General features: G+C 39.0%; 1 protein-coding gene across 4 annotated transcripts in view; it reads right to left on the reverse strand.

The window, feature by feature from the left end:
* cadpsa (Ca2+-dependent activator protein for secretion a) overlaps positions 1–26,855 on the reverse strand; it is a 261,095-nt gene that overhangs the window by 99,850 nt on the left and 134,390 nt on the right. For all 4 annotated transcript variants that reach the window (XM_049568292.1, XM_049568453.1, XM_049568202.1 and 1 more), the window contains exons 10-13: positions 24,197–24,305; positions 21,818–22,030; positions 6,153–6,289; positions 4,715–4,902 (exon numbers count right to left, since the gene is read on the reverse strand). In XM_049568292.1, coding sequence (XP_049424249.1) covers positions 4,715–4,902; positions 6,153–6,289; positions 21,818–22,030; positions 24,197–24,305 — 647 coding nt within the window. The remainder of the gene's footprint in view (positions 1–4,714; positions 4,903–6,152; positions 6,290–21,817; positions 22,031–24,196; positions 24,306–26,855) is intronic.

Below are 26,855 nucleotides of genomic sequence, written 5' to 3' on the forward strand. Positions count from 1 at the left end.
ACCTATTGGAGGACATAACTTTCAAATTAATTGATAAATTCAAAAATAAATATTTTTTAAAAATTGGTAAGTTGCTGCTCTAAATCTGTTTAAAAATGATTTGAAATGAAGATTATTTTTAAATATAAAACATTTGAAATGCACTAAAACTGACTTTGGGATTATTTTATTGACTTATTGTGGATTTTCTTCTTAAATCCAAATCACATTTTGTATGCCATCCATATGAGTGGTAAACTTTACATAGAAAAAAACATATAAATGTTGCATCTCTGATTCCAACCTTTGACATTACTACTTTCACCGAGGTAATGAGTGTTTTAAAATTCTTTGATCCTTAGACTGATACAATCTTTAAAATTCAACGCCTGCAGTACATGAGAAATTTAAAATGCCATGAATTCTCACCATTTGTTGAGAGTGCGCTTCACTTTAAAACCCCAAAGCATAATCCATAGCTTTAGAAACTGTGAGATAGCAAATTTTAAACATACATTGTTGTGTCACAACAAATTTAATTGAATTAACCTTTATTTTAGATCAAATAAAGAGCAGTTCATATTCTAGTTGTTTATTACAAAGCCATTTCCTCACAAACAGTCGATCTAAACCAAGCCGACATTTAGCTGGACAGAAGTCAAATCCTGACACTTTAGCAGGCGACCGGGCAACCGAGTCCAACTTGGTGCACCAACACCTCCAGGCCAGCAGGCTATTAGGAGGCAGGGGTGGGGGTGGGGTGTTTGTGTGTGTGTGTGCTTGTTTGGATGGGGGGGTGGTTTGGATGAGGTGTGTGCACTGGGGCACACGCAGCAGCGTTGGCAGTGGAGACATTCGGCCGTCACACATGACAACCTGTCAACCTGTCATGCCTTGACCTCCAGGCGCGTCGGCTGGACTGGCAAAGCAGGTCTCTGTTTGATGTGTGTGGATGTGGATATGTAAATAAATAGGACTCATTATTTTTGGATTTTCTGAAAAGAAAAATTTACATTTAGATGTGAATTTACATGTGTGTGTATATATATTTTCAACACTGATAATAAACTGTGCTGAACTCTGTCCTCTGGCAGCAAACTTTTTCATGTCTGAGTTTAACTGCTCCTCATTTATGTCCTTTTTTTTAGTAAAAAAAAAAAGTTTCATACCCTCTTATTTCTCTCTCCACAAACTTTCAATCAAACTCAGTTTCTCATCATATTTGTCCCTCTGTTTCTTTTTTGTCTCTGTTGCTCTTGGAGCAAGTGTTGTCCATCTGTCCATGCTGATCAGAAAGGCCTCAGTCCTCAGTTACTGTTTGTCAGCTGGACAGAGGGATGGATGGGTGAATAGATGGATAGAGGATGGGGTTACTTGGAGGGATGGGGGGAGGTGTGTGCGTGCGTGTGTGTGTGTGTGTGTGTGTGTGTGTGTGTGTGTGGTGGACACTGACAGACAGCCCTTCCTGACCTTTGCCCTCAGCGCTGGAGTGGCCCTCGTCTATCTTTGTTACGCTTCATCTGCAGACGGCCGACTGCGATGTTGACAGATTTGATGTCTGAGCACATCACGGCGGATTAGACGAGAGGTAAATACTGCAACTTAGATAACAGGGTACATACTGGAATGAAAGCCAGATGACTCCTGTGTCACATACCACAGAACCTTCAGGAAATGACACTATTTGATCTCTGACTGAAAACTGATAATGTAAAACCAAGTTTAAGGATATTCTACTGAAATGTCAGACAGAAACAGGGACATATTTACATGCAATTTGGAAGTGTAAATGTATTTGCTCATTTTGGGAGACAGTACTACAATACAAAGGGAAGTGGGTAGGTTTGACAGTATCAACTATGCCTACTGGGGGATCAAACTGATTTGACCAGTTCATTCTTAAGTCCAAGTGGATGTTTGTGCCAAATTTGAGAAAATACTCTCAAGGCATTGTTAACGAGTTCATGAGAATCACACAAAGGTCATAGTGACCTTGACCTGTGACCACCACAACGAATCATTTCATCCTTGAGCCTAAGTGAACGTTTGTGCCAAATTTGAGGAAATTTGCTCAATGTGTTCTTGAGATATCACTTTCATTCGAAAAGGACAGACACAAGCATATAGTGACCTTTGACCTTTGACCACCAAAATCTAGTCATCTAATCAAGTTCATCCTTGGGACCAAGTGAACATTTGCACCAAATCTTAAGAAATTCCCTCAAGGTATGTTTTAGATATTCTATTCATAAGAGTGGGACAGATGGACAGACAGACACGAAAATGAACCTGAAAACATAATGTATGTTAGTTAATGTATGAATCTATCTTGGATATCGTGTCATATGAACAGATGTTAGCTAGAGCCAATGATAAAGGTGAGAACTTTGGGAGATCATGGGACCACATTTTTGCTTATAGCATGGCTGGGAGACTCATGATCTGACTGTATTGCTATAATTGCTAAATGTTTATTTAGTTGATCTAATTATTTGCATTTACCAGAAACCTTTGAATCTATAATATATATATATATATATACATATATATATATATATATATATTGGCAGGTACCTGTAAAAATCACATACAGTAACTATCTTTATCATATTTTAAATCAGACTTTGATTGAATCCAAAGTCAGTGCACGAGGTATATTTTAGGGATGCTCCCTTGATGATTCACGTCATCAATCCAGTAACCCCCAATTTCACTCCCATGTTTACTTTTTAACCCTTTGCCTTTAGTCACCGCGATTTTGTACAAAGATCAAAACAAGAAAAAAGGATGACAAGCTACAACTTTTACAAACACAAACTAAAATGACCAAACTTTTTATCCATAATGAAAACAAGATGATGATGAGATGATGAGATCTTGATAATAAAAACGTGTGTGGAAGTGTGTACTTGTAATTCACCCCTTAAACCTGACAAAAACTGCTAAAGATATGACAGTTTGTCAGTGTGCAGGAGTTATTTGTGGTTTTAGAAAAAAAATACAACTCATTTCTGATACATGAAGTAGCCTAACTGGATAGTTGAAAAAAAACAAAAACACATAAAAAACCTAATGACTAAAAGTTGACAATGTTGTGAATTTTTGTCGACTAAAACTAGACTAAAACTATGAGGGATAAAATGACTAAAATGTGACTTAAACTAAAAAGCATTTTCATCTCAAGACTAAGACTCAATCTAAAACAGCTATCAAAATCAACACTACTGTAAACCTAAGTTAATGGAAATAGAGAAGGGTGATTTATCTTCATCCTTCGCTGCTCTGCTGCTCTCAGTTCTGGTGCTGGAAGATAGTAAAGCCAGCCAAACTACTTGCAAACCAGACACTAGTAACACTACTCTCTTCTGTCTTTTCTTCATTCCATAATAGCACTATAGCTTTTATTGTTTAAGTCTGACCAGGACGCAATTTTTTTGTTTCTGTAATGATGTGCATATCAGATGATTTCAAATCACAGGGAACACAAAAGACTTGACATGCAGGCTGTAATACTGTAGTGGTTAAGTTTTAGGTGGACTGTGGTGTCAAGGTGGAAGCTATGAAAACACACACACACACACACACACACACACACACACACAGCCATTCACTGCTGTGTTCATATCTATCTATCTATCTATCTATCTATCTATCTATCTATCTGAAATGCATAATTAAGACATCAAATTAATATTTTTTATTTAAAATGATGACATGATCAAACTTCCATTTAGTCAGTGTCCCCACAGTATTGCATGACAGGGGAGAATAGTGTTGGAACTTGGATTTTGTTTTCCAGTCCAGAAAATGTATGTTTAGCTGATATTCCCTAATCTAACTCCAACAGTACTAACCCTAAACTAACCTTCCACAGCTTATTATATACATTTTTCAGAACTAAGCTTCATAGCCCAGGACTATATTGTTTTTATCTTTATGTTGCCTGGCACTGGCAAGAAAAATTTGGACAGCCCTGACCTAAGGGCTCTGTCCACTACATGTTGCAGAGCTACTTCCCGAGACCGTGGACTCACTGAAGCTGTGTGTACGGGACTGTGTGTACAGACAATCCATAACCTGGCTTTGATGATCACATTAAACCTGATTTGTTTCAAAACTTGTCTGATCATTCGTGTTGTTAGAAAACTGTCATTAGCATAGCAAAAACAAAAGAAGGTGTTAATATTTTCCCCTTGGTTAGACTGCACCACACAGACTGCTGAGATAACTTACCTTCTAGTTCCTGAGAAAAGTGGGGACCTGAATTCCTTTTTCTTCATGAACTCAATGATTTTGAGTTCTCTCTTAGCAGTTTGGGCAGGGAGGTCAGGGTAAGAGGGGAACAGGGCTCGTTCAAGTTCAGCCTCACATACTGGCCAGTTTAACAACTCAGACACACGCTGACTAGGTGTGGTTGTGTGAAAGTGCAAGTTTTTAGGAACAGTGAAGGGAAGGTAATTTTGTGAAAATGAACAAGGTAAGGAGGTTGTACAGAAAAAAACAGACAAAAGAAGGAAGAAAAGTGAACATGCAAACATCATGCAAAGTGAAAACAATTTAAAGCATAAAACTTAAAAGCATAAAAACGGGGTGGGAGGGGGGGCTCCTGCTCCAACTTCAGTTTTGATGATGAAAGAATATATATTTTCTGTTTCAATCATTTTAGCATCCAAGGATAGTTTGTACTGGAGGGGAAAGTGAAGGACACCAGACTAGCAAGCGCCTTGATTTGTACCTGTTTCCATGGACGTGGGAGGCACAGAAGGCAAAGCTGTAGTGTAGCAGGGTGGGGTCGATCATGGCTCCGTTCTCTGCCCTCTCCAGCAGATCGCTCAGGTAACACAAATGCCGATGGCAGCCTCGAACACCATAGCGAGCGCAGTACTCGTCTAAGACAAACACCTGACCAGGACTGAACCAGCCCTGTGGGTAACACACACATACAATGCTGCATACAAAATACCATGCAAGAGCAGCATGTTTCACAATACTGATATCTTCACCATGGTTTATACACCCGATATTGGCCACTGGACTGTTTGTTCAGTCTGTGTGTAATCTACAGACCGTACAGAGGTTACATGTAGTTGTAGCTGTATTAGAACCTTAGTTCTTTGGACTAAATGCTTGTTAGATCGTCCAGTAACTGCTGAAACCCCTCTCCCACACCTTTCTAACAGATTAATCATGACAATCCAATGACCATGCCCTCTTTGCACAGTGATTGGTCAGATGGGTGGTGGTGATAGCAACTGAAAACCCAGAAAAAAAAATGTTGGCATTGTATGTTTCTGAACAACGGATACATTACATTTGTACATCATTATGTAGTGAATTAACTGAAACTTTGTGTTTCAACAATACTGTGGTCAACATGTGTTTAGGTTTAGGTATAAACACCACTTGGTTATGGTTATGAAAATAATACTCCATTTTCGAAGCACTATCGCAGCAGAAAACGCAGTAATGTCTCTCTAAGGCCTAGTCCACACGAGCATGGGTATTTTTAAAACCGAACTTTTTTGGCCTCCAGTTTTTAAAAAATCTGCGTCCATACGAGCAATGTAATAAAAATACCTCCATCCACATGACACCGCAAATTCCACTATCAAGCAATGTAATACACATGCTGTTCGAAAGTAGAATTAACCAATCCAGGATAAGCGAGGCTGGACAAATTCCCCTAAGTCCATCCCTGTTGAGCATGAAGAGCCAGGCTATTATTAGCTGAGAGCTCTGTCAAACACAATAAGCCAGGTGTAACTTATTCAGGTGAGTGTGCTTTCTTAAATAGACCCTGAAATCGATCACAGATTCACCAATGCAGCAATAGAGAAGGCAGGTGCCGCATACAGCGTCTTATCATGGACACTTATGAAGAGGTAAAACATATAATCACAAAGAAAGGAAACACTGCAGTGATAATAAAGCAGAGAGAGAGTGCGTGGCAGACAACTGCGGTGACGTGCCATCCACTATCCCCTACCCCTCAGCCCATATACTGCGTCACTTTCAAAAAGCTGATATGATACATACATATGATACATGTAAATGTTGTATATCAGTTGTTTGCAGAGACGTAAAATGCCAACATTTTCTTCTGCCGACTGGGCTGGTGAGAGAGCAGGCAGGGTGTGAATTTCTCTCAGTCACATTCCAAAGCCTTTCCTTACCAGGCAGGAGTAGGAGTCGTTGAGTCTGTGGTCCAGAGTGAGGCGCTGTACAAGCTCAAACAGCGAGCCATGGTCAAAGTTACAGGGGTTGGCTGAAATAAACTCATCCATGCCATGCTTCTGGGCTCGATCAGCATCTGTATACAACCATTTACCAATCCAATGAGGAGACAGACAGAGAGAGAGAGACAGAGACACAAGACAGCGTCAAAAACAAGAATAAAGTTAACTGTGGCACTCAGTTAATTTGTATGTGAAACAAAAAATGAAACAAATAATCTTATGAAGTGCCCACAATACTGAAATGCTGTACACACTTTTATAACTGTGAGAAGTGTAAGAAGACACCACAGCTATAATTTATAATGAGACCAAGTTCTGTAAAACTGCTGATAGATCTCAGTTTTGATGTAACAGCACTTAATTACTCACTCAAGTAAAAAAGTGCCAGTCAGTTATTAGGTGGTGTTTCCAGCATTGACACCATTATGGGCCCTTCATGAGGGTCGCCAGTTTTGACTCAACAGGTAGGGTAGAGTTAAGGTGGATAGAAGAGTTTTCCAGGCAGCTTTCAGGATGTAACTCCTGATCTGGAGGTCAGTGGTTAGTTCTGAGTACTGGGGGTCACGTTCATGTTGTGTTCATGCATACTCAGACATTCATGTCTATGCATCAGCGCCAGTCTTTGAAGCTCTTAACAGTCTCTTATAGTGGGTACTACCTTTAAAAGAATGAATTTTTATTTTGGTTGCATACATCTTAAAAACAGGCTGAAGCCCAAGACTTATTTTTGCCTATCAGGATAACCCAGCATATCAACAAAACCAAAGAAAGGAAATTAATAAATACAAACATTATACTCCAAATTATACTCCTCAATTTTATTTTATTTTTTTTTACGTTTTATTAATTTTACATTATGATTTGTAATTATATTACATTATAAGGCTTTTTCGAAACAGATGCACTGAGTCCATTCCATAGTTTGACTCCCAAAACTGAAACATCTGTATTTTACATTGGTTCTCATTTCACATGTTTCATAAATGAAAAAAATAAAAAATAAAAGAATACAGACCATCATTTCAGACAGTCAGTCAGATAGTTTCATTTAATTTCATTTATACAGGAAAAAGTAACATTTTGTGTAACTGTAAAAACTGGCCTGACTCAGTTAAAAATTGGTTTTTCGGCAGGTTCCTGTTATGCAACAAAAACACATTACAATACAAAATACATAAAAACAGAAACAATCAACAGAGGCAAAACAACAAATTATAAGCAGCTAAATACAGAATAGAGGACTTAAGTGGAGTGAACAAAATGGGATATGAGATTTAAATTAGTGGTTGCAGGTTGCAGATAGTGTTTATATGTATGTTTGAAATGTGAAATAGAGCTTATTGCTCTAATGTAGTGTGGGATCTCATTCCAGATTTTAATGAAAGTGTGACAAAATGATCTCTGACCATAATGTATATTGTAGGGTGGTACAGGAATGAGTGCATGCAAAATTAATCTAGTGTTGTGTTCCTGTCTTGTGTTGTGACTTAGATGTAGAGCAATAAGTGTAGGATTAGAGTTGTTGTTTAGGATCTGAAATTAATATCTAATGGCTAGATTATTTGTGTAGCAGGGGTGAGATATGGTCTAATCTTGTTATAGACATACAATATCTGGTTGACCTTTTTTGTTAGGTTCTGAATGTGGTGATGATAAGAGAGATGTGAGTCAAGGAATACTCAAAGATATATGTAGGTTTCTGTGATTGTTAGTGTTTTATTTGCTAAATGAAAAGGGTCAGACAATTATTTATTTTTTGGGGGGCATGAAAATACATACATTCTGTTTTCTTGACATTGATAGTTAGATGATAATGTTTTAATCAGTCATGTAAGTAGTTAAGATCAGAGGATAGTTTCAAATTTAAGACATCAGGGTTTCAGGTATAGGATGAATCAACAGTTGATCAGTAGATCCACGATAACCAGCATTATGTATTACTCTATATATCAAACTAAATCATATCACAAGTTAGGCATGTTCGGGACCTTTGTCTAAGGGAATCTTCTCTAACTGGACCTCTTTGAATTTAAGTTGACCCCTGCTCTAGAAGCTCTTTTTTGAAGTTTAATTATAGGGTCTATGATTGTTTTATATGCATTTCCCCAAACAGAAGTAGGACATACATGGCATTATAAGTGAACAGTACAATATATACAAACATTCCTTCTTCAACAACTCCATTATTTAATCCGTTTAATATGTTATATGTGTGGCTTTAAACATAGTTTATGATCTATAATCACTCCCCTTTTGAATCATATACTCTTTCAATTTCAGCACCATTTTAATGCAGTTTTATTTCACAATTAGCCCTAGTACCATCAAACACTATTATTGTGTTTTATTTTTATTTGGTGATAACTTATTAACAGCAAACCAACATGATCAATTCCCCTTTTACTAAAAAAAGGAGACATCAAAAAGCCTTCAAAGCATTTCTGTGCACTCTGTAGTGAGAGCTTAGCAGAGTTATTTTCCCAGTGGACTCGTTAAAATGCAATTACTGGCATTTTAATAGCCAATAAAAGAGAAGCCTTCAGGATTTGGAGTCGTTGTACAGCTAAATGGACTGCCTTTACAAGACTAATTCTATCACTTCTCTACAAGTCTACTGCCTTATAAAACAGGATATAGCATTGACCACTAATAGGCCAGTTGTGTGTTAAGCCACCCACCTTGACTCTCACGATTCCCATTAACGGTCCCCATTTCTAATGCCACTTCAGTGCAGTGTTGGTGGCCCCAGACCCCTTGTGTGGCTCCTGAATAATTGCTGTATTGAACATCTCAGAATGAGGAGAGGTTGTTGTGGCCCCACACTAATATCGATTAACACAGTTTTTTTTTTGTTTGGTTTTTTTTGAAGTTTTTACATGCTTTCCTGGTGGTGTGCTATGTTTACATGAGCAAACCAATTGCCAGAGTAAATGTTGGCATTGTACATTTCTGAAAACCACAGATAAGTTACATTAGTACATTATTGTTGGAGGATGCGTTGAAACTTTATGTTTGAGGTTGAGTAATCAGCAATGTGCCAATGTGATGAACATAATATTATTTTTTGTTTGTTTATAAAGGGACTAAAGGAGATAAGAGTGTCTGAAAAGCTGTAAACTGCGCACAGCAACAGAGATCAGTTTTCAGTAGAAGTGGGAGGGGCAGAGCTGCACACCGTGTGGTTGTTAACTTGAAAAGTTTGTGTTTTTTTTCAGGTGACGAGATGAGACATGGCAGAGTTAGTCTCTCGAGAAAGCTAAAACTGTGCCAACATGGCAACATCTTGGATCTGAAGCTGACAAAAAAGGTGTCCTAACTGGCTGCAGGCAACACGGTGCACCATGGCTACCTGTTGCTCGCTTTGAAAGCACTACAGTGGATGAGGATTGAGCAAATCATAAAGTTAAATTGAGGAGTTATCTACATAGTACCTTCTGATTTCACTACAAAAACCAGTATAGGTGTCAGCTGGCTTGAGAGCGGTTGCCAGGGAGTTGAAAGTCACTGCTTAAGGTAATGATCATTTTAGTAACAAGCTAAGCTACTTGTTGTTGCCTATAATGTGTGTCTTTTCCAGTAATTATAATGATATAAAAACATGTTTTTTGTTTTAAAAAGTAATGCTACAAACGCAGAAAGATAGCAAGTAGGCTACTCACCCATCTATTAAGTGGTTACAAATCCAGTCTGATCCCGAGAGCACAGCTGATATTTATGTGGGTTGTTTACATGATGTAACAGGAGTGTATATTTATGTATTTAATGTGGACAGAGAGCTCTGATGTTACATGATGCAACATGATGGTAGCTGAATGCTCGTTTGCTGGTGTCATTATGTTCCACTCAGGACTGTCTGCTGAATCAAGTTCAGAAAATACAGTATACTGGTCCAGTCTGTGCCGCCTCTCAATCAAATCAAATCGGTTTGAAAAACTTTACACTGGCCCAACCCTATCATCTAGCCAAGGTGTCACACTATCCACAATGCCCTGCAGCTCCTGATAGCAAAGTCAGCTCATATACTGCATCACCTTAGAGATGATTAAGGAATCTCTCTTTTTAATTTTGCAGGGTTGCTGATAGTAAATCCATGTAAACCTGCAGGCTGGCTCCAACTGGCTTTGCTGGGGTACAAAGTCAAGCTTTGCTACACTAGAAAATCTTATATAATGATGATGATGATAATATGCTGAGCCAGTGTGGCATATTATAGCTCTTGCCCTACAGCTCAAACAGCATTTTGGAGTAGAAGCTTAAGAGAGACATGGTTGTTTTATTTGTCATAGCCAGGAAACCTACACACAACTCTGCTTACCAAACACTAGCATTATTACCTTAAACCAGACTGCTCAACCCGGTCTCACTCTAAATCATTGAATACCAGCACTTGCTCAGTGACACCGACAAAGAAAGCCGTCCTTTAATGCCAGCATGATATGCGGCCGGCCGGGCGGCATCGGAAGGAAATGCCGCTGGACAACGAAAGTTAAGAGGGTGAAAGTCCTAGACAGGCAGGTGGAAAGGCTTGTGGATGGGTCCAACAACCACTGACTTTCACTCAAGAGGCCGGTGTTTGCTTCCAGTATGACTGTAAAGCCAAACCTTGTTCTTTTTTTTCTAAACCTACACATGTGCTTATGTTGCCTAAACCCAACCATGTGCATGTGTTGGCTAAATGTAACCACGTGCATTTGTTGTTTAAGGAAAAAATAGTCAATTTGCTGTGTTGTACTGACATAGTGTGTTTATTTTAAAAAGAGACTGCATGGAAATTGTACATTTCCTGTGAAAACAGAAGTGTATTTTAAAAATGGACAATGCATGTAACAGGCTGTAGTTGACATGGTGTCCCAGAACATCAACAACCAACGCACCCAGGGTACCTTGCAAGTCATATCTCTAAGTGCCCATGACCAAACTTCAATGTGACACGGTCGGAGTGAGAATGTGTTGGACTGCTAGTATTAAGAAATATTAATACTAACAGATGAATTTAATGTGCAATAACAGCACTGATTTGCTGTTGGGCCCCTGTTGTGTTCAAGTTCTCTTCAAGTCCAGTGCACGCAGCATGTTACAGATATTTTAAGACCCAAGGCCAACCAGTACTCTGAGCTATCTGGTCAAAGCACAGGTTTTTTAGTATGGCAACTGGTTTGTGGTCATTTAATTAAACCTATTAAATTATCATTATATAAATAAAAGTAATTGAGGTTTTAAAAACACAGGGAGGGAGCTGTGAACGAGTGAATGAGGGAGTGATTTTGTACAAAGCCACAGAAACAACCGACAGAGTGTGTTTCCCAAAACAAAAGCTTTAACACTAGTAGAATAACATACTCCACAAGGTGTACTTATTTTCCAATAACTGCACAGCTCCTCATAGATTCGATTAAACTTTGATCTTGAATGGACAGTGGAGTGTGGACACATTTGATCCCATCAGTCAGGACAAACCTGGGACAGATGTGAATGAAGGTTATACAGAGCTACACAGCTATCAAGAGATTTGTCAGCCAAAGTCCTCTTCGCTGCCCAACGCAGGCACCCCAGCTGTCAATCAACAAACAAAACAAAGAGTGGGATGCTGGGAGCTGATTGTGTCCCCTCAACAAGTCTCCCCCCACCCTCCCCCAAAAATCTAAAAAGGTGACATTGCGGTGCCCCTTTGGTCTGTAGCTGGTGGCCTGTCAGGTCTGTTTGATGTGAGTGAGCGGGAATGAAGGCGGGAGGGCTGGACAGTAACATGCAGTGACATTAGTCACCCCCGTCCGTCTGGGCTGGGGAAGGACGGCCCTGACAATGATTGATGGCTGCTATTCATTTATAGATCCAGAGGAGAGGAACCGGGAGGCAGCGGACACACTGCTGGTCCTGGGTTTGATGGTCAAGAGCATTTGGGGCTATTTAGCACGTGGCTTGCTTTTTTTGTGGACTGAGTGACCACAAACACATCTAGATCTTTCTGTCACTACACTTGTGAAGATCCTCATTGATGCCGTAACCTCTCTAATCCACACCACTGCACCACTAATCATGAAGATACTCTCATTTTGTCAAAGCTTCTCTCAGCTGAAGCTCAAAGTCAACACAACTGTTTGTAAAACATCAACAGTAAGTGCTTGCAGCTGAAAAGTTGATGCTAAGCCTCACTGCTTTATGCACAGCTTGGACCTCAACAGAACTGCTTTAGAAATGACTGGGAGCTGAACTGCATTGCTGCCCCAACTTTGTATAAAGGAGCAGCTGGATGACTTTGAAGAGTTGGAATAATATAAGTGCAGCAAAGCACTGCTGTGGATGGGGGCAGCAGCAAAATGTGTTCTATCCACCTAAAAAAATCAATATGTCAGACTCGTGTCTACTTCTTCAAATGATTGGAATGCCAACAGACATTTTCCTGTATGTAATACACTGACTACGGACAAGTACCTCACACAACCCCAATTCAAAAGATCCAAATTATCCCTTTAATTGTACAGAAAGGAAGTTGAGTTGTCATTCAAGTGCCTTAAGTGAAATAAAAATGTTTGTAAACTTCCCATAAGTTGACTGATATGTAAGATAGAAAATAGGACAGTAGAGCATCCGGTCCATTCTGTCCACACTGCTGATGCACAGACCTACAAAGAAAACAATGGGTGCAGGTGTTTTGACCACTGTTGGTGTGTGTTGACCTTTACCTGAGACGTTAATTTCATAACCAGCCAATGAAGAATGTAAAAGAACATTGAAAGAAAGAGCATGAAAGACAGGAGTGAAAGAAACAGCAGCTGTGTAACTGCTGGTCAAACTGTTCAAAGCCCCTCTCTATTCTGTCCCAAAGGCAGATTTCCGTAAGGAAGGAATTTTTCAAAGTGAATAAACTAAGGTCTACAGCAACTTGAATTTGAGCACCATATCTGAACACACATTACCGTCAACCAAATAGGATAAATAAAGTACAAATTTAGATGTCTTCAAAATTCAAAGTTGAGATAGGCCTACTGTGACATAGAATGTAAAATGTTTGTATATCTTAATGTACAGTCATTCTCAACACAAAGTGAGAGGCCTTTAGTAGAAAAGCATTGACAGTCTGAGGACTGTTTCCAACTCCTGACTCCAACAAGCTAATTTACTTTGGGTAATATGTTAAAGAGAATGTTGATTATTTTAATAATGAACAAAGACTAGCATATTCCTTTGCACTTTCAGTATGAGAGACTGGTGATGGTCAGCACATAGCTAATTTCTGGTCCTTTAAAGTCACAGAAACAAAAATGCAACGTCAAAGTGTTGAAAGTCTGTGATGAGTTATGGTAGCTGGCTGACATAATTTCATCACAAAGTTGGGTCAAATGTTGGTGGGGTTGGTTGGCACATGTGTAAACCTATTGTAAAATTAAAAGTTGTGACTGTAACTCTATTTTGAGAGATTGAAACTATTTTGACAGATTTAAAATAATGTCAATATTGTTAATGTTTTTTTGTTGTTTGCATAAAATGTTCAAATTGCTTCTATTGGTTCTATTAGTTGCTTCATTTTTTTTTTTTAAAAATTATCTATTTATCTTTTTGTAACTAATGCATGTTACAAGCCTTGTTACAAGGGGCTTGTTGGCAGAAATGAACAACATGACTTTAATCACCAATCACCTACTTTTAGAAAACATATGTGTACACTAAAACTAATTCATTTATTGCTGAGACAGTAACCTTTCATTTGCTGCTGGTTAGAATGTTCTAACAAAAATTGTGCCAGAGAAATATGGCAGTGAGTGAAAAAATGCCAATCTATCCCATTCCTCCTTTGTCTAAACAGAACCATAAAACCTTTACCAAGCCTTAGTTGCCAGAGGTGGATGTAGGACATCTAATAAAACATAAGGATAGTGAATGTTTTGCAAAAACAGTACATTTAGTATAAGCATTTTTTTATTGTGTAGAAATAAAGGAAACCCAGGCATCATTACAACACCTCCAAAATGTGTTGGCCAGTGCAAATGCAATGTATATAAATGTATGTCATTGGTAGTGGGGTTATGGTTTTAGGGCTACAAAGTTTTACACAGTACAATTCAATAGGAGAACCAGGATATATAAGAATTAGCATTCACATCAGTCCATGTGCTTATCAGTCAAAATGAACGTTAAAAGAGGAATACTTTCAAAGCTTAATTGGACAGAACAAAAAGCTACTACTAAACTATGTCACTGTTTTGACTATCAGTCTTCACAAAAAGAAAGAGAAAACTGTGAAGATCAGCTTCACCTCTAAGCAGCTGAAAACAAAACTCTTAATTCTGTCTTTGTTGTTACAATGTTTTAATGTAGTCTATTTTGATATGACTTGGGTGGGTGGGTGTCGGTGACATGATGTTATATTATTCATTGCACCAATCCAGGTGTGAACTGACAAGTAGTTATTTGGTAACATTGACTGATTGCTGCCTGATTTAATTGTGCAGCAACCACACTGTATTATTCATTGCCTGGCACTTTTAACTTGGTAATTACCAGCTGCTGGGACACAGTAGGACTCCAGTGGTTGTGTCAAAAAACAGCTCTCTCAGTAAATTCACCTACACAAATGCATGCGGGAAGCAATTTTTCATTTATTGGGTTTGTTGGTCTGCACCCATCTTTCTTTAAAGGGACAGTTCATTTCTTCTGAAGTGGGGTTGTATAAGGTACGTACGTATCCATAGCCAGTGTATTACCTACAGTAGATGGTGGTCGGTACGCCCCCACTTTGGAGAAGCACGCAGAAGTATTGCCATTTAAGCTCTGTAATGTACTGCTGTGGAGGGGTCAACAAAAATGTATTTTAGTCACCTAAAAGAAGTCTCACCTCATAATATCAATATCAGATTAAGTGTGGTTACCTTGTGGTGAGAAAGCCCTTTCAGATGGGGAACTAAAGCTGTCAAATACACCTATGCTCTCGTCAAAACCATCAGATCCCATTGACAAAAATGGCCATTTTACCTTGCAGAACATGGGATCTGCTGATCTACCACTGCAGTCATCACTTAATTTGTCTGTGTTATTTTGTGACTTTGGTGAATCCAAACTAACCCTTTCAAACACTAAAGTCACGCAATAAGACAAACACACTAACAGTGGACCAGCAACTCCTGTGTTTTGCGAGGTAAAATAACTGTTTATTGCCAAAGGAGTCTAGTGGCCTTGAAGAGAGCAATTTAATGACTTTAGTTTCCTGTTGAAAGGCCTGTCTAAATGCAAGGTAAAATATTCTAAATCTAACATACACTTGATACATTGATACAGAGGTTTTTAGGTGGCTAAAATACTACCTCCGTCCACAGCAGTACATTGTATAGCTTCCATGGTGGTACTCTTGTCTGTTTCTCAGCGGCATCATTTCAGCAAAAGCTAAGGTATGGCAATATGACGTCACAGAGCCACTGATGATGGAGTTTCAAAAATATGAACTTATATAAAACTTCACTTTGGTCTTTGACCTGTCAGAAGTACATACTATGCTATTAAAAACTGTTTCAAAGGACATGAGGCTGTTTCTCACATTCATAATACCTCATGTCTGCATGTAATGCATGACTAGGTGAGAGCAGTGAAAACATTGGACCTATTTCGGTGCATATTTCAGCATCACGGACAGTGAGCGGGCGTTTAATTATCATTAGTCATGTGTTTAACTTCACAGAAAATGAAGAAAATAAATTAATTACAAGCTCATTTCTAGAAGATAACCAAGGGGTCTGGTGTATGTAACACAGTAAAACGAAGGCCAACTTGGTACAATACTGTAGAGGCGAATTTATTGGAGTGTCTCCAGAGACCGAAAATACAAGCTTAACATGCTGACATGAAGAAAAAAACCCACATACAATCAGACAGGCTTTAAGACATCATTTAGACAGGCTGTCTACAGCAGCAGAGCAAAATGCTTTTACAACACACAGATAACTCACACAACTCATAACTCGCGGAGGAGCGAAGTGGCGAACAATTTGATTCAATAACACTTGTATTCACTGATGAGCATATTATTGACCCACCATATTTTTCCAAATAGTAGCCTGGGTGTTTATTTCACAAAATCGATTTTGACCCCAGGCGTTTAAAAGAACCAGGGGCTATTTGCTCAAGGCTTTCTTTTTTTTTTTATTTATTTATTTTTTTTGCACCAACCTGTACCAGGCCGTTATTTGGTTGCAGTTCCTGTCCAGTATGTTTTTAGTACAAAAATACTGTAAGGTAGGGGTGAGTTTGTGTACAAAAATCACTAAACGTTTAAAGTGGGTCATTTTTTTCATGGACATGTGTACATGGGTTTCACCGCTGGGTGGTGCTATTGCATTATACCAGTAAAACCCCAGTTATCCGAATACCAACCAAACAGGCCATTTAACCAACAGTTACAGGCCGCCACACCAAAATATCGCCATCCCGACGGTCCGCCATCCCGAATTCTGGTCCCTGAGTCCTGACAGTAAGCTATGGTGAGCCTGCAGAAGCTGTATTCCCCATGCAAGTCAGCGATTTTCACCGGGACGCACGTGAGTAATTCAGGCGAGTAATTCATGACATTACCTGTTTTTCAGCGAACTCTGCTAGTAATTTTATTAAAAGGCATGGCATACAGGTTCACAGTAACTTATTATTATTATTATTATTATTATTATTATTATTATTGGGTCTTATAAGTGTGGGCTACAATGAGTACCGGGCCATCAAATCACAGCATCCCCAGGGAGAGGACACAGAATTGCGTGTGCTTCTACACATGCGGGTCAAGGTGATCACGGATATTTGATGTAGGAAAGATGTAGCCAGATGTATTACCTGTTTTAGATATGTGGCTGTCTGTCCGTCCGTCCGTCCGTCCGTGCATAGAACGAGTCATGTGCACCACTTCACCACCGACCCGTGCGTAAAGGTGCAAACAGTCCCTCAAGGAGGGACAGCCATGAGGCAATGAATGAGGAAATAATCGCCCGGGCATTTAATCGGACCGGCGTTTAATATGCAAAATGGGGTCAAACCCCCGGCAGCTATTAGGTGCCCGGCGGCTATTTGCCACCAGGCAACTGTTTGGAAATATACAGTATTTAAGTGCAATACGATGAAAACAACCAGCCAGTCCGCCTCGGACTATCTAACATATCACATCTGATCACTTGCAGCAAATATGAAGGACACTCACAAGTAAGATGACTACAGAACCTCTCTCTTATTTTTTCTCCCAATTCCAAGGTACGGCAGCTGCCATACCTCGCCATACCTAAATGACGCCTATGCTGTTTCTCCAAGGGCATGCCGATCACATCTATTGAAGGTAATAGACTGACTATGAATAAGTATCCTATATAACCCCAATTCAAAAAAATCTAAACTATCCCTTTAAAGGTTAAGTGAGTAGGATTTAGGGGGATACATTGGCAGAAATGGTATATAATATTATGTTTTCATTAGTGTGTAATTGTCTGAAAATAGGAATTGTTGTGCTTTCCTTAGCCATTTATATCCACATATGTAGCAAGTCCTCCTCCGTAGTCCACCATATTGTTCAATCAGTATGCAACGGACAAACCAATCACTAGCTCTAGATAGAACAATTCATGTTTTTGCATTTTAGCATCGGTCACCATATTTGGCCTTCACACTTGGCACTTGGGAGAAGTCTCAGCTCTGCAAACTTACCACTAAATGCTACTAAATACTACACACTGGACATTTAATGGCCTGTGTCTACATAGCCTTTTTTTTCTCAGTGCTATCGTCTTTTTTCAATTGTTCCTAATGAGGACAGAGCATATGCAGTCGCCTGAAGAAAAAGCACGGTGCCCAGTGTAATTTTTCAGAGCACTCTGCATTTTTTGTGCGGCCACTCCAAGCGCTTTAAGTTGAATATCTCAGAACTTTTCAGAAAGGTCCCAATGATGTCACTGCCACCTCTTTAGATGTGCTAGTGTCTACTATCACCAAAGCTCATTTTTTGGGAACAGATCAGCCAGTGGACCCAAGATGTTGCCGATGTTACTGTTCGCTATATAAGCTTGATGCTGATTGTGGTCAACCCTCTGTTAATGTAGCATTGCATTAGCCACCTAGCTAATGTCAGTGTCAAGGTATTGTTGTCATAAAAGCATACGATAGCATTTAAAAAAAAAAAAAAAAAAAAGCACTTGGAGCATTCATTTTTTTAAATTTTTCATTTATTTTTTATGAAACGCTGGGATGAAGCACCCCCCGGCACCCTGTCACCGCTTTTCTGCTGAAGAAAAACACTATCTGGACATAAACTCTAATTTAGTTATATTATATTGTGCATTATGAGTTCTATGGACACAGTCCATCTAAATTTTCTTGAAAATTAAAATTAAGTTTCTGCCTTCCAGCACAAGTTTATTTGTAGCCTTTAAATGAACTAAATGAAGCAATTTGATAATACCTCCATAAATGAGACAATATATGCATGTCATAAGTATGGACTGTAAAAATAATGACAGCACCCATTGGTTTGTGGACTCCAGTTTTAAAGCCTTAAGTTCAGCATTTTGTCCATAGCCATCTTGGGTTTTTGGAGCCAGAACTGACTCTATCTTCAGACAGCTTGTCACTAAAAGCAGCCCACCCTTAATTATGTATAATTTTAAGCCTTCATAAAATGTAAATGGGCAAGTAATGCAAAAATTCATCCCCCATACAGTTCTCATGAAGGGGGAAATTAGCCATAGAGACCAAAGCTGCTTTTTGTATCAGTTAACATGTAACATTACATTTCTGTAAAGTTAACATGGGGGTCTATGGAGATGAGAATGACTTCTGAAGCCAGGGTCAAGTGGCCATTTGAGGAACTGCAGTTTTCAGCACTTTCATGTTAGCTTTATTTTTCAGCCCCAGAGGTTAGGCCTACTGCTTGGTCATAAGTTTATGTCGAGCAAATATGAAACATGGATACATTAACATATAGGCCACATTTAGACTGACTTGAGCTAAAATTAAAAAAAAGAGAGTACCCTACGTAATGCCCCTGACTAATGCAGCCCCCTGTCTGCAGAGCAAGCAACTTTAAAATAATTAAACATTCATGTATAAAATCAAAAACACCCTTTCCATGAATAAAAATACACCACAACTGCAAAATGGTACAGTCTTATCCTGAATGATGCAGACTTCTTTGGATTTTTTCCAATGGCAGTGATATGGCAACATCACACATTGTTAAAAAATAATCATGCTTTAGCTTTGCAGCAATCAAAAACATGAAATTCCCATGAAACAAAAACACTTTTTTTTTTTTTAAACTGAACCCTGACCTACAATGCAATGCTTTTGTAGGCTAATCCATGACATATGAATCCAGTCAATCCCTACTGTACAGATGTCAGATATGCAGACAGAAGCACAGCCAAAGCAAAATATTTCTGCATGCATGTTAGTATGTCTTGTATTTCTGTCCTCCCACGGAAACAACTAACAGAAAGTTATCAAAGGAGGAGGAACGATGGACAACAATAGGATGGAAGAGAAAGAAAGGGGAGGAAAGCACTTACCCTTTAATCCAGCTACAAGATAGCAGGGTCAGGGTTTAGAAAAGGAAGAAGAAGAAAAGGAAGAAGGAACAAACAGAGAAACATAAAGACACACAGCAAAGCCACCAACACTTTAACACTACAGCAGTTCTACAACAAAGAGCGAAGCAGCAAACAGAGAAAGAATAACAGTAACAGTTGAACACATGTACATTAAATGACCAGGGGAAGGACAAACTAAGAACATCATTGGCTGATTATGTAAAAAAAAAAAAAAAACAATGTTGCAGGGACAACTGTACAGTAAGAGCACATGAACAAGAAGCTGTGAGTTATGAACATAAGGGCCTAGACCTATTAATATTTTACAATATGAATGAAGAGTATAATTGGAGTAGGCTTCTAAGGCTGTTCTCACAAATTTTTGTATGTTTTCCTACGAAAAGCAATGCACCCAAAGTTGCACATACCCCTTGTATTTTGAAAGGCTGTGATCACATAATGTGCTGACAGCAGTTAACAAGAAAGCAGTCCCAAGCGCCTGTAAGGAAGCAGGTTTGAGATGTGGATGGGTCACAAAAAAATGTACTTTCGACTGGGACTTTCCCCTGGAGTTGCGTGTTCAGATCCGTGTCAACTTTGAGTCATTTTAAGGTATGTCCTCACCATGTTTCTTGTCCTAAACCTAACCACAATAACTTTTATTGCCTAAACCTGATCTCCATAACTTAACATTTATTAGATAATTGTACATTAAGGACGAAACATCATTAATGGGGCATAAACATGTAGGATACCATACGAACCGTTCTATGAGTATATGATTTATCTTCATGTAAAAACATTAAATGAGGCTGCAATGAGCCCCATCACTCTGTGCTCCAATAACGGTTGAGCAAGCTTGTTACCTGGCAGAACCTTGGCCAACTTTCCCCTTTCCTGGTATACTTAGATATGCTATGTGCTAGGCTTGTGTATGTTGAAAAGAAAACCAAATTTTGAAGATGCTTAAAAGGTGTTGCTGGGGGACATGTAAAAGTGACATTTATACATTTCATTACATATAGTCACATATTAAGTAAGCTAACGTCAGCAAAATGCTAGCTAACTAGCTAGCTAACAAACATATAGTCACATCAAGAGGAGTTTGCCTAATGTCAGATCACCAACATGGTTTGCTTCCTCTTATTGTTGTGGTAACATTAAAAAGAAAGGACAGGGTGGTTGGTTACATGTTTTTAAGATGGCATGAATTATCGTTAGCTAGAAAAGGTCATGGCTAACATTCCTTTGTTTCTATTATATTTTAAGGCTCCGTGCCACCCTGGAGTAACTTGGTGTTATTTATTTGGTAGCCCAGTTGTTTCTAACCATAACATGTTGGCATTGTACATTTCTGCAAACCACAAATACGTTACATTTGTATGTTTCATATGTGTCATATCATTGTTTCTAATGTGATGTAGTATATAAGCTGACTTTACAATCTGTAGGTGAAGGGGATGTTGGATGGCGTGACGCCTAGGCAATGCCTATTGCTGTTTCACAAGCAGCTTTTCAGGCACCACATGTGGTACTTTTTAGCAACCCATCACATTTTTCCAGCCAGAACTGCACCACGAAAAGCGAGTATTTTAGGCCGAAACATCTTTTTCTAACCATAACTAAGAGTTTTCTGTGCCTAAACCTAACCACATGTTGCCACAGCACTGTTGAAACATAAAGAAATGTAAAGCTTCAACATATCTACTACATGATAATGTACAAATATAACAAATGTATGGTCTGTACAAATGTACAATGCCAATATTTTTTTTTCTGGCAACTGGGTTTTACTTGGATATATACACGATGTAATGTGATATCCTTCCATCAAACACTATAGTCTTTGCTGTTGGCGTCTTTGCCTGACACCCATAATTTTTCCTAAAAAAATACTGATTAACTGCTAACTACAACGGATGCTATATCATCAAGTTAGCCAAAAAAAGTAAAAAAATCATAGACAATGGCATGGCCGCATCTTGATTAGGGCAAAGCATTTGTGTGGGAGAATAACTAAAAGAAAACATGAGAGTCAAAGAGTTGAAAACTTACAAAACTGAGATATGGGTGCGTCGAGCTGTGGTGCTGTGCCCCCTCTTGAGTTGAGTTTCTGGACCTGGGTGGGAGGAACTGGCTTGTGTGACTGGCCGGTAGCTCGGTACATGGCCTGTACCCATAGGATCCGGTCCTGCTCATCATCACTAGCAAAAATCACAGTGTCGCCCTCTTTCACAGCGTTGAAGAACGTCCGACCGCCGTCTAGACCTGAAGAATAAACAGAGAAAGAGGTAGTTATTGTTTTATGTGTTCACAGGATAGCACGTTCCTATTTGTAACCCATTATGAATATCCAGTGGGTCCTTCATTTCACATGAATGAATTGTAAAGTATAAATCTTAATTATGAGGTGGCCACAGGAAGTCATGAGTTAATCACAAGCAGTATTGAACTGGTGGGTGTTGTGAGAAACTTGTATTTAATTTGGTTGACAGCTTTGTGATCCTAAAATGCTGATCTGACTGAATGCAGCAGCACAGAAATTACTATTTGCATGTTTACAGCATTTATAAGCATTTATTAGATTACTGTTGCTTTTATTATTGTCTCATAACAGAAAGGATTATTCCAGTGAGTTAGTACTGCACTTCTATAAAGCTGTGTTGATGACATCATGAGGGTTATTTTCTCTGACTTAAACAAGCAGTTTGTACTGCCTGGCCACATGCTCTGAAGTGATCGCCAAGTATACACTAACAGCAGGGCAAAAATATGCAAAATGTCACACTGTTGATCATGTTAGTTCATTTTTTGAATGCTATAAACGTGGTTCCCAGCTGGTGGGTCGCAGTCCAAAAGTTGACTGTGGGTCCATTCTGAGTGGACCACAAGTGACTCGCAAATTTGTCAAATTTGTCAAAAACGTGGTTTATTTTGAAGTACAGTGAATTTCACGCACAGAGCTTTTACTTTGAAGTGCCATTTTCTGCTGTAGAGAGAGTTACTAACGGAGAGCTACCTGACAGAGACAGCAAACTAGCTCGACGACATGGCTCAATGCAAGCATGAGGCTGCTTCATAGAAAGTGATATAAAGATGAACGACATAACAGCTATCCAAAAGTGAAGCTGAAACATCTGGATCGCCCCCTGGTGGCTGTCTGCAGTACAGGTCATAAACTCCGCCCACTCCATTGTTAATGGACATGGGCCAAACTAAAAACTCAAAGTACACATCAAATAACTTTTTTCCCAAATATGGTTTCTGTTTCTGCCCACAATTGGGAATCACCCAATCACCGGAACAAGATGGTGTGTCCATATCCAGGATATTTTAGCTTCACTTCTAGGGGGGTTAGTGGAGATGCATCCATCTTTACAGTTTATGCGCCAAATGTATAAAACTGAGTGGATTTTTGACTAATGGCTAAGGAGAAATCTGGACCCTGTTGCTGGACCAGTTGGGAACCACTGTTTTAAACCAGATAATGGTGGATGACCATCGCCCAACCCGCCTTGATCTTGGAAAAGGTGCCGGAAGCATCAGTGAGTCACATCAAACGCTAAGCAAACATACACAATTCGCCCGTCACGTGAAAGTTAAACAACTTGAACAAGAAATTTACATGCCAAAGCCATAATGGAGGACAAACTTATTGTCGTCCTCTGTGGGCACCCAGAGCTCTTTGACTCAACATCAGGACTGTACAGAGACAGAAGAAAAGCAGGAGCTGGGTCGAAGATTACTGAGCGAAGCCATAGAACTACATTGTAAGTTCTGAAAATATGTATTCATTACTTTTGTGAGCTATTTTGTTGAGTTGTTTCTTTGCAAAAAGCTCTGAGTAACTTCAGCTGTTTTTTATTTATTCGGGAAGGTGAACAACAGGAGTGACTCAATAATGTGCTGCCACTGACAGTTTCTAACAGCTCTGTCCAGCTCCCACTGTATTTCCTCTTCACAGATGATGAAGAGAAACGTCTACACCTTGCTGATTGACCACAAAACAGGATTGTGCACAAATATTTTGCAATAAAAAAACAGGCTGAAGTATTTTCCAGTACGTTGCAATCGATTTGATATTTAAAGATGCTGGGTTTGCGCTTTGTGCATTGAGTCCTTTGTCGAGCAAAAGTGACAATTCTCTGTTGACCAGTCAACGGACTGCAGTGTTTTTAGCTCCACCTTCTAGATCTGTGTGCTAGGTACCCCAACAGAGGGGTGACCAAAAATGGGGATGGTAAGAAACCGCTCCATTGGTACCATTCACAACTTTTCACAGTGGAAACGGAAAAACGCATACCGAACGACGCCATACTGTTTGGTGGAAATGCGGCTCATGAAAAAAATGAAGAGTGTTGCCATCTTGTTTACGCTTGGCACTTAACTACTAACCAATGCACTGCACAGCTGTGTGATATATGTTGCTGTTACCTGGCTGGGGGTCAGTGTAGTCCACAGTGTAGCCATCCAGTTGCAGGAGCTCCACAGGCTCAGCCTTCTTCTCTCTGTAGCTGCACATGGCAAAGGTGTACTGACTCACCTGCACCAATCACAGCGAGAGGACATGTTTACTCATCAGCCAACTCAGGAAGGAATATATTAAACAATGCCTGCATGTATGCTGGTATGTTTGTTTGTTTGTTTTTTTCTGGCTGTTAACCACTCCAATCGTTACATTACATCCATTAAACATAACAGGAACAGGAAATTCATTTTTTCCTACATATCGGATGACATGTAAACACACCATGAGAGGAGAAACCTCTCCTTCAAACACCAGAATGCAGTAACATTCTAACAATAATAATAATGATAATGTTGAATACCAGACAAAATTTATGCAGTGCAGTATCCATTAATTATTCGCAGCGCATATTATTTTAGATATTGCATCTTTAAACAATTAGCAATGAAAACTGCACTGATACATTTTATTGTATCTATTTTTTTTATCTCAGCACCTGTGTTACACTTTTAGAGGGAGCTCATTAGATCTTTTTACCCTCACACTTGGCGTTACTGCTAAACACTGCCTGTTAAGAAACTGTTTCACATTTCTGTTTTCACATCTGTCATGTGCATAAAACATTTAGTATTTGTAAGTCTGAGAGAAGCTGGAAATGCATTCATCAGTGTTAATATGTGTGATATCTGTATCTAGGTAGTTTTGTTTGTTGCTATTTTATTAATTTAAAAGTGAAATTTACCTGTGAAAAATATGTGTGCTGTGTGGCATGTGAAGAATATTAAATGTCTAGATGTGTTTGTAGTTAGTTTAAAGGCTGGTATTCTGGATTTGAGTGGTTAGCAGATGTACAACAATGTTATTACTGAATATGGAAGAATCAGGAAACATTTTAAACATGAGGTAAATGATGTAGTGGTGTAAGACCACTATACAGTTAATACCTCAGTCTATTTTTTTACTCATGTAGTAATGTAAATGAAGACATTTTATTCTTTTACTTTTACATCAATAAAGCTGCCTTGATTTTCCAGGGACACCTTTGTCCTTTTTGTTGACATTATTCACCTGTGCATCAAGAGCCCAGGCTTTGTTCTTCAGTCCTGTTGGACCCAAGTGTCTTTCCCAAACCTGATTTTACTCCTGAAGTGAAACTGAAATATCAAGGCTTAGGCCGCGGTTGAATATTAAAAAAAAATATGTCTGATGTCTTTTCCTAAACACTTCAACTTGACCTTGATGGAAAATGTAATGGAATTTACAAGGACTTCGGAAAATACAACCACAGTGCATAAAGAATCCTACTGCACTTACACATACATAAATATGTGAGGGCAGATGTTATTGACATGAGTCTGTTGTGGTGAAGCTACAATGTTGGAAGATAGACTACTAAGAGCACATCTTAGATCTATTGCCCTGTACTTTCTTACTGTATTCTTTATAATGTAGGCTATATAAAGATTGAATTGAATCATAAATGAATATAGACTGACAATCACAAAAGTGAAACAAAATGGTTGTCACACTGATAACTTCTCACACTCAGCCTCCTGTCCACTCATATGTCATCATATACATAAAAATAATTGTTAAATTTATGCATATACGCATAGTGTGTGTGTGTGTGTGCGTGTGTGTGTGTTTTCATAAACAGCCAAATGGTGCATCTCTTTAAATGATGCTACTGCAAGGAACTGTGGAATGGCATTGGGCCTATCACCTTTCTATCCAAAAGGATGGTCCAGTGGACCCTATGTTAAAGAAGTTAAACAAGGAAGCACTGAAGCTACCTTTCCTTAGCATTTAGATAGTTCTACCAGCTCTTATCACGGCTGCCGCGATATAAGATATTTCCAGGTTGTTTCACTCCGTTATGAACCTCTCTAAGCAAAAAAGACTATTCAGCTGCAGCCTAAGAGTTTGCAGCCATGCCCGAGGCTCTTTGTGAGGCGATACTTAATCACATTATCGGCATGCTAACGTGTTCACAATGATTATGCTAAAATGCTGTAGTTTGACAGGTTAGTTTACTGTGTTAGGTTGCCATCATTAGCACTAAACACAAAGTACAACTGAGGCTGATGGGAATGTCATTAGTTTTGATAAATATTCTGTCATAAACCAAGGTTGTTGGATAAATTCACACAATGACCAGCTGGTGGCGCTGTATTTAAAAGTCAGAGGAACACCAAAATTATTACACTTAATCCTAAGGGGTACATGAATGTGTTTACCAAATTTAAAGGCTAACCATAGTTGATGAGATAGACCAGTATCTCAAACTAAACATAATCATTAGGATCTTCAGACTATTTATATGTGCTGCATCCATTAAAAGGGATGATTGAAAGCATGAGGCCAGAGAGAGTCTGTCTGTGACAGCTGTGTTACCTCTTAATATGTGTGCATGTGTGTTATTATAATCACATTATAATAAAGTCAAGTGGCTGAATAAGAAGGTGAACTTGCAGATGTGCGTTCATGACCAGCAATAATGAGTAGAGGGGATGTGTACAAGAGTGTGTGTGTGTGTGTGTGTGTGTGTGTGTGTGTGTGTGTGTGTGTGTGTGTGTGTGTGTGTGTGTGTGCTTGCATGCGTGTGTGTGTGTGACAGAGAGGAGG

This window comes from Epinephelus fuscoguttatus, linkage group LG1, assembly GCF_011397635.1.
Source record: "Epinephelus fuscoguttatus linkage group LG1, E.fuscoguttatus.final_Chr_v1".
NCBI classification, from domain to species: Eukaryota; Metazoa; Chordata; class Actinopteri; order Perciformes; family Serranidae; genus Epinephelus; species Epinephelus fuscoguttatus.